The sequence below is a fragment of the Scomber scombrus genome, chromosome 17 (genome assembly GCF_963691925.1).
Source record: "Scomber scombrus chromosome 17, fScoSco1.1, whole genome shotgun sequence".
Taxonomy (NCBI): Eukaryota; Metazoa; Chordata; class Actinopteri; order Scombriformes; family Scombridae; genus Scomber; species Scomber scombrus.
In genome coordinates, this window is record NC_084986.1 from 22,249,672 (window position 1) to 22,269,126 (window position 19,455).

General features: G+C 40.5%; 2 protein-coding genes across 3 annotated transcripts; both read left to right on the top strand.

Moving 5' to 3' along the window:
• Nucleotides 1-880: 880 nt before the first annotated feature.
• Nucleotides 881-5,769, top strand: nup43 (nucleoporin 43). The gene is made up of 8 exons (XM_062437230.1): nt 881-1,085; nt 2,345-2,467; nt 2,938-3,015; nt 3,445-3,607; nt 3,706-3,841; nt 3,919-4,070; nt 4,179-4,295; nt 5,256-5,769. Exons 1-8 carry the CDS (start codon nt 966-968, stop codon nt 5,483-5,485), a joined length of 1,119 nt encoding a protein of 372 aa, XP_062293214.1. The 5' UTR covers nt 881-965; the 3' UTR covers nt 5,486-5,769.
• Nucleotides 5,770-6,626: 857 nt separating this feature from the next.
• Nucleotides 6,627-16,877, top strand: lats1 (large tumor suppressor kinase 1). Of its 2 annotated transcripts, none has more exons than XM_062437232.1 (8): nt 6,627-6,797; nt 7,331-7,825; nt 8,836-8,953; nt 9,835-11,249; nt 11,883-12,465; nt 13,698-13,880; nt 14,021-14,127; nt 14,223-16,877. In XM_062437232.1, exons 2-8 carry the CDS (start codon nt 7,472-7,474, stop codon nt 14,733-14,735), a joined length of 3,273 nt encoding a protein of 1,090 aa, XP_062293216.1. In that variant the 5' UTR covers nt 6,627-6,797; nt 7,331-7,471; the 3' UTR covers nt 14,736-16,877. The 2 variants fall into 2 exon arrangements, with proteins under 2 accessions (XP_062293216.1, XP_062293217.1); XM_062437233.1 differs by having other exon boundaries at nt 8,839-8,953.
• The last annotated feature ends 2,578 nt before the right edge of the window (nt 16,878-19,455 follow it).

The window sequence follows — 19,455 nt, forward strand, 5'->3', positions numbered from 1 at the left end:
CCATAGACTAGTGTATTCAGAGGTCTTTATATAGTCTTCTATGGTTTGCACATATAAGGTATTTGTCTTGGTGTTGTGGTGCATAACAGTCAAAATATACACAAAATGAAGTAATCCTAGATAATATAAATATAAATATAATTGCTGCTTAATTTTTCTGTTTCATTTCTGACTAGTGACGAGGCAAACACTTTTCTGAAACACTGCATCAATATGACTATTTCATTGGAAAAATGGCTGTTTCAAAGCTTTTGATATATCATCAAAATAACAGCACCTTCTGGGCAACTATTAGTATTGCACTTGTATGGCTGAATTAAACCTGAGAGAAATAATTAGTGAGGATATAAGTGGTCTTAGTACTTTCTTTATTGGTATTTTGTTGTAGTAAAGTCTGTGTTATTAATTTAGATCATTATATAATGGAATCGGCAGCTCTATTTTGAGATAGATTGACTTCGATAGATTGGCAGACTGAGAGGCACACCCCAAATCCAAACATACTATTGAAGTATGACACGGAATTGAGTATGTAGTGCATTCCAACTGCATTTTATGTGGATTTTGTGCATTTGAGAAATGCCCAGGTGTATACTAGATATCAAGAATTTCTGAGTCTGCAATGTGAGTTTACTGGACAACTCAACTGCCCCAAAATGCATTGCATCTCTTTAGACTGGCTGAGATTTTGAGCCAGACTAAAAGCTGTATGTCACTTTATTAATTTTGAATATTTTTCAGGTATTATTATTATTGTTATTTGTATTTATTTCATTGTATGTTTGATTCTTGGGGGTTTTAATCCCATAGAGAAACGATCGGTTGATGTGGTTGTTTGACCTTATTGGGCCACCGTAGTTACGTATGAACCAGGAGGCGCGTACACTGCGGTGTGTCCATGAATGCTAAGCTAGTACCATTTATCTTTTATTTCATTTAAAGTGGGAGAAACTCTTCCTGTTTCCATGGCGTGTGTAAATGCTAAATACGTGTCCCAGAAAATCAGTAAAACGAGATGGAGGCCAGTATCACATTCGTCTCTACAGCAACCAGATATCTTTGCGGCAGGCTCCTGGGACAACGAGGTTGGCTGTTAATAATGTTCATATCTTATTTGATGTGATTTTACTATTTGTTGTTTGTTGTACTTACACGTGTTGTTATTGTCAGAGCATGACTGTAGATATGTTCACTGTCATTTCGGTCAGTGGAGCAAAGTAACGAAGTACATTTTACTCAAGTAGTGTACCTAAGTATAGTTTTGAGATACTTCAACTTTACTTGAGTATTTCCACTCTATGTTAACGTAATCTCTACTTTCAGTGCACTAAGTTACATTTTAGAGGGAAATATTGTTCTTATTCTCTTCTATATTTATTTGACACAATGGATACTCTTAAAATAGAGTATATATTACACATTGTTAAAGATGAAACCAGTGGTTTCCAACCTTTTTGTCTTTTGACGTCTTACAAAAAGTCAAAAAAACTGAAAACACATTTGTATATCAGAACTTTGTTTTTTCTTCTTTCCTCTCCCATCATTCATCTCACCACTGCTCACATTTATTTGGTGATCTTTTTTGAAGGGCCCAAACCCAAGATTGGGAACCATTGGACTAAGCTCACTAACTGTATATAAAGTAGTGTAAACTAGCTCCACCTCCAGCAGCTACAATAGTAACATGCTGCTCTAACACCGATGCTTCACTATTAATAATCTAATGATGTCATATATAATAATATATCAGTCAGAGGGACCAAAACACTACTTCCTGTAATACTGCATATTACATCACTCATAATACTGCAGTACTTTTCCTTTAATACTTTAACTACATCACTCATAATACTTATGTACTTTTCCTTTAATACTTTAACTACATCACTCATAATACTGCAGTACTTTTCCTTTAATACTTTAACTACATCACTCATAATACTTATGTACTTTTACTGCAATTCTTTAACTACATCACTCATAATACTGCAGTACTTTTCCTTTATTACTTTAACTACATCACTCATAATACTTATGTACTTTTACTGCAATGCTTTAACAACATCACTCATAATACTTATGTACTTTTACTGAAGTAGGATTTGTCATGCAGTACTGTTGCTTGTAATTAAGTATTTTTATATTGCTGTATTGGTACTTTTACCAATAAGTGAAGGATCAGAGTACTTCTTCCACCACTGGTTACCATGACAACTGATTAAACTTCACCAAACTATCAGTTAGGTCAAATTCTGGTTGTCTTTTCTTCTTTGCTTTATATTATGATAATTAAACAAGCACACATTATTGGACTTTTAATGACCCACGTTTGTGTTTATTCCAGGACAACAAGATTTCCTTTTGGTCCATTGGGAATTATGGAGTTCTTGGTATGGAAGATGGATTTGAAGGAGAACCACAGCTTTTATGTGAACACAAGCATGATGGAGATGTTCTAGATCTTCAAGTAAGTCATTCATGGAAACCAATGTAAATATGATAGAACACTTCAGTTGTTTATTGTGATTTGAAAGGAGCACTTACCAGCAATTAATTAGCTTGGTCTTTTTTAAAAGACACAAGATGATATTAGTATTAAGTACAAAATGATAAGGAGTTTGTCTATGTCATTGTATTTATTGCACAGGAAAAACTTGGTGTGTCAGGATCATGCATAAAAATGAGACATTTGAAGACGTCACCTTGAGCTATAAGAAATTACAGCAGACATTTTCTCTGTTTTCTGGTGTTTAATAGAGAAGAAAATTAATTGATTAATCAAAAAAATAATGAGCTGATCAATCTGTTATGAAAATAATCATTGGTTTGCAGCCCTAGAAGTGAATGGGTATAACTAATGTTGCTTCCTGTGATGAATACCTTTTTTTTTCTTAGAGTCCAGGACTAATTTTATTTCTGTTTTGTTTTATTTAACAGTTTCTGGACCAAGACAGAATCGTCACAGCATCATCTACCGGAGCAGTCAACATCTTCCGCCACCACCATAACAGTCAGGTACAAACTGGCTGAGTCATATCTTTCAAATACCCGAGTCACTGTTACAGGTAGCCTGTCCAGATCCAGTATATGCAAGAGGAAATTCATATAACATGTGGAAAACTTAACCAGTACATTACAACCATTGAGAGCAGACCCTGGACAGACTTTTGTATGTTTTCTCCTATATATCTATTCTGTGGTTCAGGCACAGAATTCTACAAACTGATTAACTTGATTTTTACGTATGTATTTTTATGTATAGACTGTTATTTATGACTTCATTATAAACCCTGGTTAACAAAGGAAGTTGACTAAAGACAGACTAGCCGACCTGACTATTACAGTTTAAGGTTGAGAATGTTGGACAAACTGTTAAACTGGATATGTAGCATACTTGCGGTTTGGTAAATAATCTGTTTTCCTACATCTTCTCTTTCACTGCAGACAATATCAGTTTCTCAACATTGGCCAAGAGCACATAGTTACCCCTGTGACAACGCTCCCTGTACTGGTGTTGTGTGCAGCAGCCCTGAGATCGTCACAGTGGGTGAAGATGGCAAGATCATCGTCTTCAGGGCCGATCATGAAGGAATCACTAGAGTCATAGGTATACACACAGTATTATCATTTTTAGCATTTGATACACCTGTGAATGGATTCAAGGAGTGAATAACATGTGTGATTGGACTGTGTAATCATTTCCAGAGAATGCAGACAGCAGCACAATTCACGCCGTGACGTACCTGAGGACAACAGAGATCCTGACGGTGAACTCCATCGGCCAGTTGAAGCTGTGGGATTTCAGACAACAAAGCAACACACCATCCCAGATCCTCTCACTGTAAGCAAAAAATGAAATCTAATCTGTCTTCTTTTTATTATTATGAAAAACTCTGATAAATAGTTTTTTTGTTCCAGGTCAGGGGATAGAGTTCCTCTGCACTGCGTGGACAGACATCCGAACCAGCAGCACATCGTGGCCACAGGAGGCCAGGACGGCATGCTCTGTGTCTGGGATGTGAGACAAGGCAACACACCCTTCTCACTTATGGAGGCTCACTCTGCTGAAAGTACGATTTTATTTCAGGCATAGTCATTCATTAACCAGTTTTTAAAAATGTAAACATTAATTGTGAAGAGTATGTATGTTTGTAATGCTTTGTTTTTTTTCTTGACAGTGTGGGAAGTCCACTTCCACCCATCCAACCCAGATCATCTGTTCACATGCTCAGAGGACGGCTCACTGCTGCACTGGGAGACATCCTCACAATCAGACATGCCTTCCTTCTTACAAGGCAAGTCTGATATATGATGACAACTTTTTTAGATGCTTTACCACTATTATTCTGTAACACTAATATTATTCTGTAGCACTATTATTCTGTAACTGCTATTCATTTCAGTGTGTGAGACGAAACACGCTATAATAAGCTACACCTTGCAGAATTCCACAACTTTAGCCTATTTTGCCAAAATAGATTTATGTTTCACACACATAAATAGGTGGCAGCTGAAATGGTGTGTTAATTCCATTCTCTTCCTAAAGCAACAACAACAATGACACTGCCAACAATGTACTACCTGTGTTTGGATAACAAAGTACATCTATAGTCTCAAATTGCAACACAGTACAAATATTTGTGCAAGTCATTTAGCCAGATGACTATTAAAAGAAGCTGAAACTGTTAGTCATCATTTATAAATAGTAATTGACATTTGCCTGCAGATACAACCTGAAAAAGAATTATAAATTCATAAGAAATATAGTGTTTCTACAGTGCTGCTTAATGGCCCTCCAATGAAAAATCCTTAAAAAACTGCTCCATGGTTGATCCGTAAGACATCAGTTTACCACCAATATAAGTGAATGCAGGCAGGCTCTTCAAATCACATAGGTTGGCATGTCATTAGTTACCTCTGGCCTCCCAGAAACTTCACCAAAGTTTATTCAGAAAACAGCTGAATCAAGATCTGACAACTCTGCATGACAGCAAAATCATATGATGCGCAATGTATCTTCAATCTTAATCACAAGATATTTATATATCTTACGCTTAGTCATAAAACCACAGCTGTTATCTTTTGTTTGTCAGAGCGATTGTGAAAATACTGAGTCAGTTAGAGAGCTACAGATAACCAAAAACTATCAGGACGGCACGCTTAGAACATTATACACCAACATAATTATAGTTCAGTAATCAGGAGAATCTTCTAAAATATTAATTGAGGTAGTTTTTTTTAATTGTTTTCCTCAGGTGGCAGGAACAACAGTATGCTATCCCGCAGTGCGATGGCCCCAGCTGGAGGGAACCAGTCCCTCATCAACACCTGGCTCAGTGGAGACTCCAGTAAAGGCCGCCTGGAGACCAGTCACATGCTGCCCAGTCAGACGCTGTCCGTCAACAGCTTGGACGTACTCGGACAATGTCTCGTCTGCGGAACTGACGGAGAGGCTATTTTTGTCAACAGACAGGTCTCGGTTTAGAAGATGTGGATGAAGATCAGTTAACTAGCTTTCAATTTGAGTCATTAATTATTTTAACCATACTTTTGAACATTTCTTTATGCTCAAATGTATGGTTTGACATGGGTTATTTTTGTATTTGTCTGTCATACAACATTGCAGACACATTTATCAGTGCACTTCTGTTACAGTTGAATTAATGGATCATCACACGTGAATCATTCCAAACACATTTCAACTCAACAGTACTTTTGTATAGATGTCATTCCGAAAATGTTTGGAAATAAATCAATAAAAAGCCTTTATACGAATGTGTCATGCATCCATTTACTGTTTTGTTAATGTAGAAATTTAAGGAATCCAACACAGTCACCATATTGTCAATATGTTCAAATGACCTCACCTGAAATAAAAATAAAAAGTCAAAGCACTGTTGTCCAGCTGCTACAAGATGAATGAATGGTCCAGTGGTGAAGAGAAGGATGAAAACGTGCAACAAAAAAAAGAAGCTGCATCCGGGTACCTGGTGTGAAGTTTGCAATGCTTCACCACAACAGTCCACCTCTAGATCCACTTCCGTTTTGCTTTCAAAGTTAAAGTTGTTAAAGTGCGTTTGTTTTAAAATTCAGTTTCAATCAAGAAAATTGGAGGGTTACTGAAGAAAGATTGTTAAAATAATGCAGTAGAGCAGGTGAATGATGTTTATAACTGTCTTACTTCCTTTTTAGAATTAAAACTATGATATATACAAATGTGGCAATTCATGTAAAGTGATTTTTCAAACAAAATAACTGCAGTCAGAAGAACATATTTAAATGAATATTAACATCCTGAATAAATACACAGAGTTGGAGATAACAACACACACATAACACATACGGTGGAGAAAGCTTACCTCTGTCTTCACCAATTTAAATGTCAAGTTAAGTTTTTGCAGTATAGATTATATATTGACGCCTCTTTCACTTTAAAGGACACATTCACTGTTTTTCAAGTGTGTCTCAAAACAACAGTCAGCCGCTTAAATGAGCACTGTAACAGGTTTTTCTTGCTGTAATCTCCCCTCCTGTTCACACTGCTCATTTTGAGCATAACGCAGTGTGAAAACAACACTAACCGGATGTGTCTGCGCTGCTTCTGTGCGCAGCTTGTTGCTGTTGTACTTGTCATTCAGACATCCCAGGAATTCAACACGGCTAGGAGCAAGCCAGCTCGGCACAACAAGGACATTTTAAGTTAAAATTGCGTCCTTGTCTCCGAGAACGGTGGAGGAACTCTCGCTTGTTGTCAAAATAGGAAAAAGAAAGGCGGGAAGTGTGAGCTACAGAGTGCGGTAAGTTGTCTAACGGAGCTAACGGTTGTTGGGTTAGCTTATAGCAGCTAATGGACGCCTATAACGCACAGGCCGCGGAGGCTGTGCTGCGCCGCTTGGTTACATGCAACTTAAGAAGTGTCTAGTTTGCAGCTCATGCGTTGCTGTGGGTTTGAGATATTTGGGGCAAACGTGGAAAACAATGTTGAATGTGAGCACACTTTAAATAAGAGGGCTTTGCTCTGATGTAGCTCTCTGTTAGCGCGCAGTGCTAACGACGCGAACAAGTGAACGGACTCTTGTATTGTGATGGAGTCATTTACTTATTCCAGCAGGTTTCTCTACTTTAAAGCTCAGTTAACTAAATGGAGCTTAAAGTTAAAATTCAAAGCAGTAAATGAAAACTCTAGCTGTTAAAGGTGACCAATGTCTGACTAGTAATAATGTTTATATACTGCAGGGTTTATTTGTTAGTGTATCATCTCTATAGCAAATCACATTTGTCTAACCTGTTTGGTAACATGACAGATTCTTTAAATGCTTTCTCATCACAGATTGATGTTGCACACTTGTGTCAGCATCATGCAGATGTAAAGTGAGACTCCAGAGATTCCCTGCCATCCTCCCCTGTGCTGCAGGCCTGGACTGAGTGTCATCCTCTTCATCCCCATCATCGTCATCATACATGCTCTTACATGAAGAGGGGGGAGAAACCCGAAGGATACAGACAGATGAGACCCAAAACGTTTCCCGCCAGCAACTGCAGTGGCAACAGCCAACACATGCTGCAGGAAATCAGAAACAGCCTGCGGAACCTGTCCAAGCCCTCTGACCCACCTAAAATGGACATTGGCGGAGCTGGGAAAATGCTCCCAGAGGACCCGAGGCAACAGGGGCGCTCCAGCAACCCCAAACACCACTACCAGAAGGCTTTACAGGAGATCCGCAAGTCCCTGATGCCTTTCGCCAATGAGCCCGGCACTTCAGGCTCTTCAGCAGAGGGGAACAAACACATGCAGCTGGAGCAGCAGTGCGCTGGGTTCGAGGAGGTGAGAGGAGTGTTTGGTTTGTCACACAGACAGGTTTGTTGTTGTGAAGGATTTTGGAGGAATGTCACTCTGCGCATAACTCCGTCATGGAGAATAAACGTGTCGCAACTTTTGTTTATGGGAGAATTATTTTAAAGTAATGTAAGTATGTAAAGTGGAATGACGAGCCGGAGCAGTTTACAAAACTAGTTTCTCACTTGGCATTTGTTTTGAGGTATGATATGTTACAGGTGGCAGTGTAGTAGGACTCAGCTGGATCTGATAGCTGCAAAAATTGTAATGTCTGGAAGCAAAAACCTGCAGGGATTGGTGGATTAATCAACTACCTGATTGATGGTTCAAGATCAGCTGTTTTGTTAAGAAAAAGCTCCAAAAAATATTTAATTTGCTGCTATCTGTTTCACATCATTGTAAATGTAATGTGTTGTAGACTGGAAAACGCCGCCTTAGGCTCTGGGAGATTGTGATTGACATATTTCACTATTTTGTAACATTTTATAGACTTTAAACAATGAATTAATTAGTTGATAAAAATCATCTTCAGATGACTTGTGGGGCTGCAGCCAATGATGATGAATCTGTCTATTGTTTTCTTATGTGTTTAGTCTATAAAATGTCAGAAAATGTTGATATATGTCAATTACTGTTTCCTAAAGCCCAGGATGACATCTTTAAATGTCTTCTTTTGTCCAGACAACAGTCCACAGCCTTAGAAGTCCAAAGAAAAGAGAACATACTCTCATTTGAGAAGCTGGAATCTGAGGATTTTGACTTTTTTTTTCTCTTTAAGACATGACTCCAAACTATTAAAATAGTTAAAATCATTGCAGCTCTAATGATTTGCTAAAGAAAATAACTATTCATTGCTTGAATTGGCATTGAATTGTAGTTAATTCATGTGACTATACAAGCTAATAAAGAACTGTTTTAGCAAAGTGATTATCACGTTTTACATCTTATTTTTCATCTTGCCACACACAGGTTCTAAACTGTTCTTTCTTGTCTTTTAGCAGCATATCAGTCGCAGTATGGGGGCAACTATAGACTACATGGGGAAGGTGACCTACCAGGACTCAATGAGGGAACAGATGGTTTCCAACCCCAACAATACAGGCCTGAAAGCCCCAGGTAGGAAAACAATCCACTGCACTGGGAATACCTCCACGCTTTCCTCTCCTTTTATCTTGAATCCAGGCGTATTCATTAAATCACTCAATCATAATATTGCTTTCCGGATGTTTAAGAGATGACAACACCTGCTGACACGCAGCATGATTCACTGCAGCTATTGTTGGATGAAGCTTAGTGGTTAGCTTTTTCATTTATAATGTCGCTAATAATACTCTCAAGGAGGGGCGTTAATTACACCACGTTGGCAACCGCCATAGTATCAACAGATGTATTTTTATGTTTTGACAACTGTCGCAGGTCTCTTATTAAACTGAACTACCATAAAAAGTAAACACAGCGTAATGAAATTCTGTAGCCAAGTGTTTATGACACTTAATAACAATTTAACACATCGTACTTTCTAATTTAAATGCTGAGATTTGGCAACAGTGCTCTGCTCCTATATGAGCATTTTTATAATTTTTACACACAACAATGAAGTATGTGCAAAAGACAAATTTAGATCTGTTGAATTTAGTATTAGATTTAAGATTTGTTTTGATTATTTCAGCTATGAGGATGTAGTGCTACAAGTAATCTTTTCAATTCATAACAGACTGTGTTATGGATATGGTTTGTTGGCGGCTGGCTTAAATAAGAATTCAAACAATAATAATGCTCCATCTGAAAAGCTGAACTATGTTTAGCTCTATTTTATAACACAAGGCTTCAAAACATAGAAGTACATGGTTTCATTTATTCGGCTCATCCCATAGAAAACCACTGTTGGGTTTTAAATGTTGTCATAAGGTACAAACATTTAATTATGATCAGTCATGGTAATAATTGCTTCGGTCCAATATTTTATGTATGATTACATGTTTTTTTTGTGTGTGTAGGTTCTTCTCACATGCAGCAGGCTGTGCTGCGGCGGCCGAGCTGGAAGGGCTCCAAGGAGTCTTTGGCCCCTCGACACGGCCCCATCATGGTGGACGGAATTATGTACCGCTCCGACAGCCCCGGCCCGCCTCCCGCCTTCCCACAGGGTCACCCGGGCAACGGCCAGAGAGTCAACCCTCCCCTGCCGCCTCAGGTGCGCAGCGTCACACCCCCACCGAACCGGGGTCCCATGCCTCCCGCTCCATCCTGGGACAACAACCCGTCAACCAAACGCTACTCCGGCAACATGGAATTTCTCGTGCCTCGCATCTCTCCGGTACCTCAGGGGGCCTGGCCCGATGCGTACCCAGCTCCCGCCCCTCAGAATCAGCGAGGCATCAGCCCCGTGCCTGTGGGCCACCAGCCTATCATCATGCAGAGCTCCGGGGGGAATAAGTTTAGCTTTCCACCCAGCTGGTCTCAGAATAGCTCTACTCAGCAAGATTACATGGCGGGTGGAAACAGGCAGCCTCCTCCCCCCTACCCGGTCAACCAGAGCAGCCGGCACAGTCCCACTGACCAGCAGATGCAGACAGGAGGACCGGCATCCTCTCCCTCTTACGTCAACGGCGGGAACATCCCTCAGTCTATGATGGTCCCCAACCGAAACAGCCACAACCTCGACATGTACAACATAGTTCCTCAGTCCTGGTCCCCCAACCAGCCCCCGTCTTCCTCCGGCAACAGCAGCAACCAGGACCTGTCCCCGTCGTGGCAGCACAACATGCCGGTGCGCTCCAACTCCTTCAACAACCACCAGCTGAACGGCAGACAGGCGCACCAGGCCAGCTCTCAGCCCTCTGCCACCACCGTCACCGCCATCACACAGGCTCCCATCCTGCAGCCGGTCAAAAGCATGCGCGTCCAGAAACCCGAGCTGCACACCGCCGTCGCCCCCACACACCCCCCATGGATGCAGCAAGCTCCGCCGCCTCAAGCCGCGCCCGCCTACCCTGAACCTCCAGCCCCCGTCCCTCAGATTCCGGTAGTAGCAGAAGTACCCAGCTACCAGGGGCCTCCTCCTCCCTACCCGAAGCGTCTACGTCAACAGCAAGCAGCACCCTCACCGCCTGCGTACGACCCGGGGGTTAACAGGAGGGAGGAGCCAGCTGAAGAGGAGGCTGGCGGCGGCGGAGACAACCAGAATCCAGAAAGCACAGCGGCCACAGAGAAGGAGAACAAACAGATCACGACATCGCCCGTTCCCGTGAGGCGCAACAAGAAAGACGAGGAGCGAAGGGGAGAGACCGGCAGGATCGGTCTGTACTCCCCCCAGGCTTTCAAGTTCTTCATGGAGCAGCACGTAGAGAACATCCTGAAGAACCACCAGCAGAGGATCAGACGGAGGAAACAGCTGGAGAGCGAGATGCAGAGGGTGAGAAATCAAACAAAAAAAACCCAATGTTTTTCTTAATGAGTCAACACAGTTAGAGGATACTATTTAAAAAGTGTACCTTTCCCTTTTATTCCAAACCTTTTTCTCTCCCTTTTTTACTATCTTACCATCACCGTATTATCTGTCTCTGAAATGTCTTTTTTTCCCCAAGCTGCTTTATATTTTTCTCAGCTTTCTTTCTCTCTTCCTTTCTCTCCTCGCTGTCATTAACAGCTGATCTGAAAGGTAAAGGTATCTCTGCTGTCCTGTGACACACACAAAGTCACACACACACACATCAGTTATTCAAGTAAGCTGTTGTTTGAGAGACGTATGTCTGTATTTTACATCCTCTGTTGAAAGCATGTTGGCATGTTGGCTCCATGTCGTCCATCTCACTGATCATGATGACACTGCTTGTGCATTTTTATTTTACACTAAACTATACTGGAACAATGTGTTTGCATCTATGGTGTATTTTGGTTGTATTTTGCACTGATTTTCATGAGTTGTTTTTCTCTTAATGTCAGTTAATATCTAACCACAAATAGATGTGTGTTTATGTGCAGTTTTTTTGAGACCATTTAAGTATATTTATGGTGTTTAATGCCTCTGATTGTGTCCCGGGCTCAGGTGGGTTTGTCTTCAGAAGCTCAGGAGCAGATGCGAATGATGCTTTGCCAGAAAGAGTCCAACTACATCCGGCTAAAGCGAGCCAAGATGGATAAATGCATGTTCAAACGAATCAAGACCCTCGGCATCGGAGCCTTCGGCGAGGTGTGCCTGGCCAGAAAAGAGGACACAGGAGCGCTCTACGCCATGAAGACGCTCCGTAAGAAGGACGTGCTGCTGAGGAATCAGGTGGCCCACGTCAAAGCCGAGAGGGACATCCTGGCAGAGGCCGACAACGAGTGGGTGGTGCGTCTCTACTACTCCTTCCAAGACAGAGACAACCTGTACTTCGTGATGGAGTACATCCCCGGAGGAGACATGATGAGCCTCCTCATCCGGCTCGGCATCTTCAAAGAAGATCTGGCGCAGTTCTACATCGCCGAGCTTACCTGCGCCGTGGAGAGCGTCCACAAGATGGGCTTCATTCACCGAGACATCAAGCCAGACAACATCCTCATAGACCGAGACGGACACATTAAGCTGACCGACTTCGGCCTGTGCACCGGCTTCCGCTGGACGCATGACTCCAAGTATTACCAGAGTGGTGGGTATCAATGTCTTAATAACTCTGACACGTCATAAAAAATGTCAAATTTTTTGTCAAAAAGAGCTTAATCAATTTACCTGTAGTATAATGACTCAGCATGAAGCACAACATTATTTTCATATGGACGAAGACATTTTGGCTGCAGCTATGTAATTATTATTATTAATGAATCTGTTGATGGTTGTCTTTATTGATTGTTGGGTCAATTAATCACAATTTTCCAGAGCTAAATTCGATGTCTTCAAACTGCTTTTTTTTCCATTAACAACAATCAAAAATATTGAGTAACCATCAGAGAACCAGCAAATATTCACACATATATATATATATATATATATATATATATATATATAATATTCACATTTAACATTTGAGAAACTAGAACCAGCTCATTTAAGCTTTAAAAAATGACTTGAATGTGAATTGTTATTAATCAAAAATGTATGCTCTATTATTTCTGCCACACTCAGCAGTGATATTCTGAGTTACTCTTAACAGAAATACCATCCTGACTTTTGTCATTGTATTATTGTTGAGCAGAATGTCATGTAGGCTTAAAGTCTTGAGGTGTGTATATTGTATCGATGAATACATCTGTCAAACAGCACACAGTTGGTATGTAGGTCACTGGCTCCATGTTTAAAAAGGGACCAGAAAGTTTACATTACAAACTGATGATAAATAGAGGGAAACTATTTTGATAATCCTTTAATTCCAATAATAACAATAATAATACTGTCTAACATGCACTAGTTTCAGCTTCTCAAATGGGAGGATTTGATTATTTTCTTTGTCATATATGAAAGTAAACTGAATATCTTTTTTGGGGGGGGGGTTCTACTGTTTTGTAAATAAAACAAGCTATTTGAATAAGTCACCCGAGAAGTTATAATTGATTGATACTTCAAATGATTGTTTTATTATGATTGAATACACTCAATTTTATCACTGTCTTAAAATTGCTGGCACCGAGTTACTTTCAGTGTAATCTGGCTTCAAGCCAAGAATACATTTGTCACAGTGTGAATCAGCATTTAGATACTTCTACTACTGTTGGAAGTTTGAGTTAAAAAAAAAAAAAAACATTACATAGTTTCAGTCTAAAAACCTGAATGTCTTTGAACGCCTCTCCAAACACATGCTAAATGTTTGTAAATGCGTGTCCAGTCACTGTGATAAGTATGAACACAGTCACTAATGAGCGTTGTGCTGCTCTGATGTGTTTCCAGGGGACCATGTGAGGCAGGACAGCATGGACTTCAGTAAGGAATGGGAGGATCCAACCAACTGCCGCTGCACAGACCGTCTGAAGCCTCTGGAGAGAAGGAAGGCCAGGCAGCACCAGCGCTGTCTGGCCCACTCACTGGTGGGGACGCCTAACTACATCGCACCAGAAGTGCTGCTGCGTACAGGTACAGTGGATCAAAGTATAGAGGATAATCTAGAATAATCTGATATCTTTAATTGAAAAAAAAAAAAGACTACTTCAGAACCTTCCTAATTGTTGTAGTTTGCATTGTGATTGATGTGAAATGTCTCTAATCCTTTCCAGGATACACCCAGCTTTGTGATTGGTGGAGTGTTGGTGTCATCTTATATGAGATGGTTGTAGGACAGCCTCCCTTCTTGGCGACCACGCCCCTGGAGACACAACTGAAGGTATGCAAGGCACCCGCAGCAAAGTGTTCTGACATCGGAACGGTTCATTGTTTGTTTCTCATGTTTTTGTGTGTGTGTGTGTGTGTTGAAACCAGGTGATAAACTGGAAGAGCACACTGCACATTCCCCCGCCGGCCAAGCTCAGCCCCGAGGCGTCCGACCTCATCGTCAAACTGTGCCGCGGCCCCGAAGACCGCCTGGGCAAGAACGGCACGGACGAGATCAAAGCTCACCCTTTCTTCAAACACATCGACTTCTCCAGCGACCAGAGGCAGCAGGCGGCGCCCTACGTCCCCACCATCGCCCACTCCACGGACACCTCCAACTTCGACCCCGTGGACCCGGATAAGCTGTGGAGCAGCGACAGCGACGGCGAGGACAACCTCAACGACACGCTCAATGGCTGGTTCCGCAACGGCAAGCACCCCGAGCACGCCTTCTACGAGTTCACCTTCCGACGCTTCTTCGATGACAACGGACACCCGTACAGCTGCCCCAAACCCATCGAGTACGAGGGCCTCAACGAGGACGAGGCGGACCCCGAGGGCCCGGCGCAGGAGGCGGCTGGCGGTCAGGCGGCACAGGGCCGAGACTTGGTGTACGTGTAGCGGCCGAGGCTCACGCTTGTACATTAGGAGCTTGTGGAGGGTGTTTGTGTGTGTGAAGGGGGGGTTCAGCATTTAAAACATCAACATAGGAAACAAAGTATGTTAGTAGGAGCAGTCAGAGTGCTCTGCAGCACTGCAGATCCAACTGCGTCAAGCCTGAGCTGCTCTGATATTTACCATAGCAGCTTCAAATACACTAATGGGTTAGGGTTAATTAATTATCTAATAGTTACAGCTCTAATTTATTAGACTTTAAGTGAAAACTGTAAAGAAACAGAAGCAAACCTCTCCTCTCTTTAATTCTTTTTAAGAGCCAAATTCATTCTATAATTAGTCTCATTGACATATTTCTCTGTTTCTGCTGTCAGTCAGTGGAACGAATAAAAAAAAAAAAATCAAAGTGATTTAATCTCAGTTCATATGCTGATCATCGTCTGTTTAATTACAACAACTGTGCTGCTGATCCAGAGCTGAAAGCTTTAGTTGATTTATAGACTACAGAACAATCATTGACACTATTTTGATGATTAAGTAACGGTTATAGTCTATTTTTCGTTTCTTTTCTTTTTTTAAAGCAAAACATTGCTGCTTAATGTGAGGATTTAATGCTGCTTCATTATGTTATTAAACCTTTGAGATTATAACTGTTAGTAGGATAAGATAAACGTTTTTTAATTTAATCCACAATCAAGATAATCTTATGCTGCAGCCCAGGTGTGATTGGCTATATTAACATCTAAAATGAAATAAAAAAAGTGAAAGCCACAAAGCATCTAAATCAGCTCTAAACATGTATTCAGTGAGCTTATAAAACATGAAACATCAGTAAACAGCTCTTAACTACAAGAAGATCAGACACTCTGCTTCTCACATGTTTAAGACATCGAGAGCACGACACAGCTGGATCTGCTGTACGATGTGCGCTGCCTGAACATCGGACAGTCACAGAAAGCTCTTTGCAGAAACCCCCTTAAAGCCTTAATTTATTGAAGAAACTGTAAGTGGTGATGCTAGCGTATAGATGCTGTTTGAGTGTGGGAATTCTCATTTATCGGAAAACAAATCGTCTTAATTTATATTTTAATGTCTGTTGCGATGGGGATTTTTTTAGTGACGTGACTCCTAGAAATTTGCAGGGATAAATTGCTCTAATTATTCATTGCTGTGCCTTTTGTTTTGTTTTTTTGTTATCTTTCACCAAATATACAGAGGGTAAATAATCAGACTGGCATTTTAAAATGAGAGTAGAGGTAGCTGATTGAACTACGGTAGCTTTTTGTTGTTTTATTTTTCTAATTTATACCTAAAAATGTATTTATAAATTAAGTTGTATAGAGTTGATGTAAATATTGTTCTCTTCCCTGTCGCAGTTTTTTTTCTTTTCTTTTTTTTTTTAGGGCAGGCCCTCTTCAGTGTCCTCTGCTGCCTTCTGTTAATATGTTGTGTACTTTCTGTCTGTCAAACATCTAAAAATAACCACAACACTAACTCACAGGACTCTAATAGACCAACTTTATGCTCGTCTCTCAACCAAAGCACTAAATAGAACATTTACTTAGAAGATAATGTTCACAAGACCATGAAACTAGCTTTTCTTGGCTTATACACTATCAATGAGAAACACCTTGCTTTTAGGCTACTAACCACTTCATTCTAAAGTGCTCTACATTGTGTGCACGGACCTTCCTTCACACTTACTTTCTTATTTCCCGTCTTTTAAGAACACTACGGCCGACTGTTTTGGGGGTTTTATTGCGTACTGAAAGTAAAAAACTGGATTAATGGACTTCTATGTGATACATTTTTGTAACCCGCTGTACTTTGTGTGTGTGTGTGCCTGTGTGTGCGCGTGCTCTCTGAATGTAGACTTAATGGACTTAATGGTGACCACTGGCGTCCTGCACTGGTTTTGCGTTGTCAGGTTAAGTGAGAGAATTTTATTTTTGTGTACGTTGTTGCTCTGGGAGGTTTGGTACAGGGAAGAGTGATAAATAAAGAATGTAAAGAAGAAAACATGTTTCACATGCACAACAACCGTGTCCTGTTGTCAGTATCATCAGAGAGAAACAGACAAGTGGTTTCAAGTGGTCTTGTTCATGTCACTAAATAGGTAACAATAAGAGCTGTAGTGATGATCCATTAGTTGCCAACTACTAAATTAATCACCAACTATGCTGATAATTAAAAGTCATTTTTTTACTCTGATTTTCAGCTTCTTTGGGTTGTTGACTGTTGGTCATGGACATTGGGACACTGATATTTCTCACAATTTTCTGACAGATCACACAATCGATTAATCAATAATGAAAGTAATTGTTAGTTGCAGTTGCCTGGTAACAATAATGGAGCTGAAATTTGTGAAAAAGTCCTTTTTCCTTTTCACACTTCACATTCGACTACAGATTTTAAAAAGCCTTTTTGTCTCACTGGTGCATTTACAGTAGTAGGGCTGCAACTACCAATTATTTTCATAACTATTAGTACATCACCTTTCATACAATACATTCAGTGCTTCACAATAAAAGAAATATGCACCAAGTGCTTTAAAAACATGCAAGAAACAATGTAACAAGGTGAAAAATAAAACCCAGCTTCATGAACTAGGAATAAGATTCCGATTAATCAATAGTAATGCATTTATTTACTGGGTTAATTGTTAGCCTGTTCAAAAACAGTGAAAAAAGGACTTGTGGCAGCTTCCAGGAGTCCAGGTTGACATCTTTAAACATGATTTATCACAATGGGTTCAGGAAGTATTCAGACTTTCACCTCTTCATACTATACTGTGTTGTAGATTTAAATTGATAATACTGCACAATAATCCTAATCTTAACTCTAACCTGAAATGACTGAGTGAGAATATGTATTTAAGGGTTTTTTTGTTTGTTAGTTTGGTTTTTCCCCCAAATTTATTAGAAATCAAAAACTGAAATCTCATCAACAAAAGTCAAAACCAGCGGTCACCAACTCTGCTCCTGGAGAACTACTGCCCTGCATGTTTTAGGTATCTCCCCACTCCAACACACCTGATTCAAATAATGAAGTCATTATCAAACCCTCAACAAGCTTCAGCTGTTTGATAAGAAGTTCATTATAAGAATCAAGTGTGTTGGAGTGGGGAGATACCTAAAACATGCAGGGCAGTAGCTCTCCAGGAACAGGGAGGGTGAACACTGCTTCAGACCCTTTGCTGTGGCGCTCCAAACTGAGGTCAGCTGACTCCTGTTTGCTTTAATTATGTTTTTATGTGTCTAGAACTTGACTGAAGTCCAGCTGTGGTAAATGGAAATAATTGGACACTGTTTAGAAAGGTGTACCTGTTTGTATGTGGTACAATTCACATCGCACACACCACATCTAGGACAAAAACCCAAGCTAGGAAGTCCAAGGATTCCTCTGGAGACCACTGAAATGAATCATAGAAAGACATAATGAGGTGAAGGGTATAAAACCGTTCCTACATGTTTGAGTGTTCACAGGAGCACAGTGACCTGAGTAATAGAGGGAGTGTGGAACCATCGAGGCCTGTATAGAGTGGGCTGCCCTGCCAAACTTGAGTTAATGGACAAAAAGGGCCTTGGTCAGGGAAGGGACCAAGACACTGAATGCCAATATAACAGGGTTTCAGAATTCCTCTGCAGAGATAAGAAGTACAGGGAGACTAGTCCGAACTGAGTGAAGGATGATTTCAGCCAAATCCAGAGAAATCATTTAAGAAAACCTGGTCCTGAGTTCACACAACTGGAACATTTATTTCTTATGCTGTGCACACACACTTGCAGGGAATTTTTTTTTTTTTTAAAACTTACAACTAAGCCAAAGTAAACCACCAGACAAATACTGTCGAAGAGGCAGAGCTACTTAAAGCAGGTCAGAAATGTCAAGACACCTCTGTCCTAAAGAGACTTAAACCCCTTATAACATAATTAGGATTTCTACTAAATAGTAACAATGTTAGCTTTAGGGACAGTCTGTGTGTTTGAGGAAAAAAATGGGTATTTACTTAATATTTAGCATTTAATTACTTTTTAGCTTGGGGGTGAAAAGTGTTAGAAATATGCTGAAGTTTGGTGGTTTGAACTTCCAGGGTAACACCTCAAGTTTCCATACGGATAAAAATTTGAGGAGGGAATAGTCTACAGTTTGTTTAAAACTTTTCAACATTAAAGCACCTGAACCTTCATACAGGCAGGAAAGATAAAGGATGGTATGAGGATGATGAGGCTGTGGTGGACTGTGGCCACCAGATGGCGCCAAAGACAATAATAAGTCAGTGACCCAGTTCCATCTCCACTCCTCCTGTTAATATTAATACCAATACTATAAATATCTATATGTACTGTTGGTCATGCACTATTTTAAGAGCTGGAGCATGAGAGATTAACATAATTCAGTGTTTTGTACTCACAAAACTTTTCTCCAGATGTGAGCAACAGTGGAACTACAGTATCCCCAAACCTCCTTAAAAAAATGAGCAATTTGAGTCTGAATGCTGGTAGTTCAAGTACCTTTAATCACTGAACTGTAGTGTGTAATCGTGATGCAGGAAGAGGTGTAATTTGAGATCATTTCATGCAGATATAAGATTTTCCAGAAGCAGGTTGTTGTTTTTCTAGTAGAATTCGTTGAGGCTGTCAGGAGACTGTGCGAGCTGGAGTTGACTCTTTTTTCTCTTAATTTTCCATCCAGTATGCAGACATGTGACTGTAAGCAATGCACA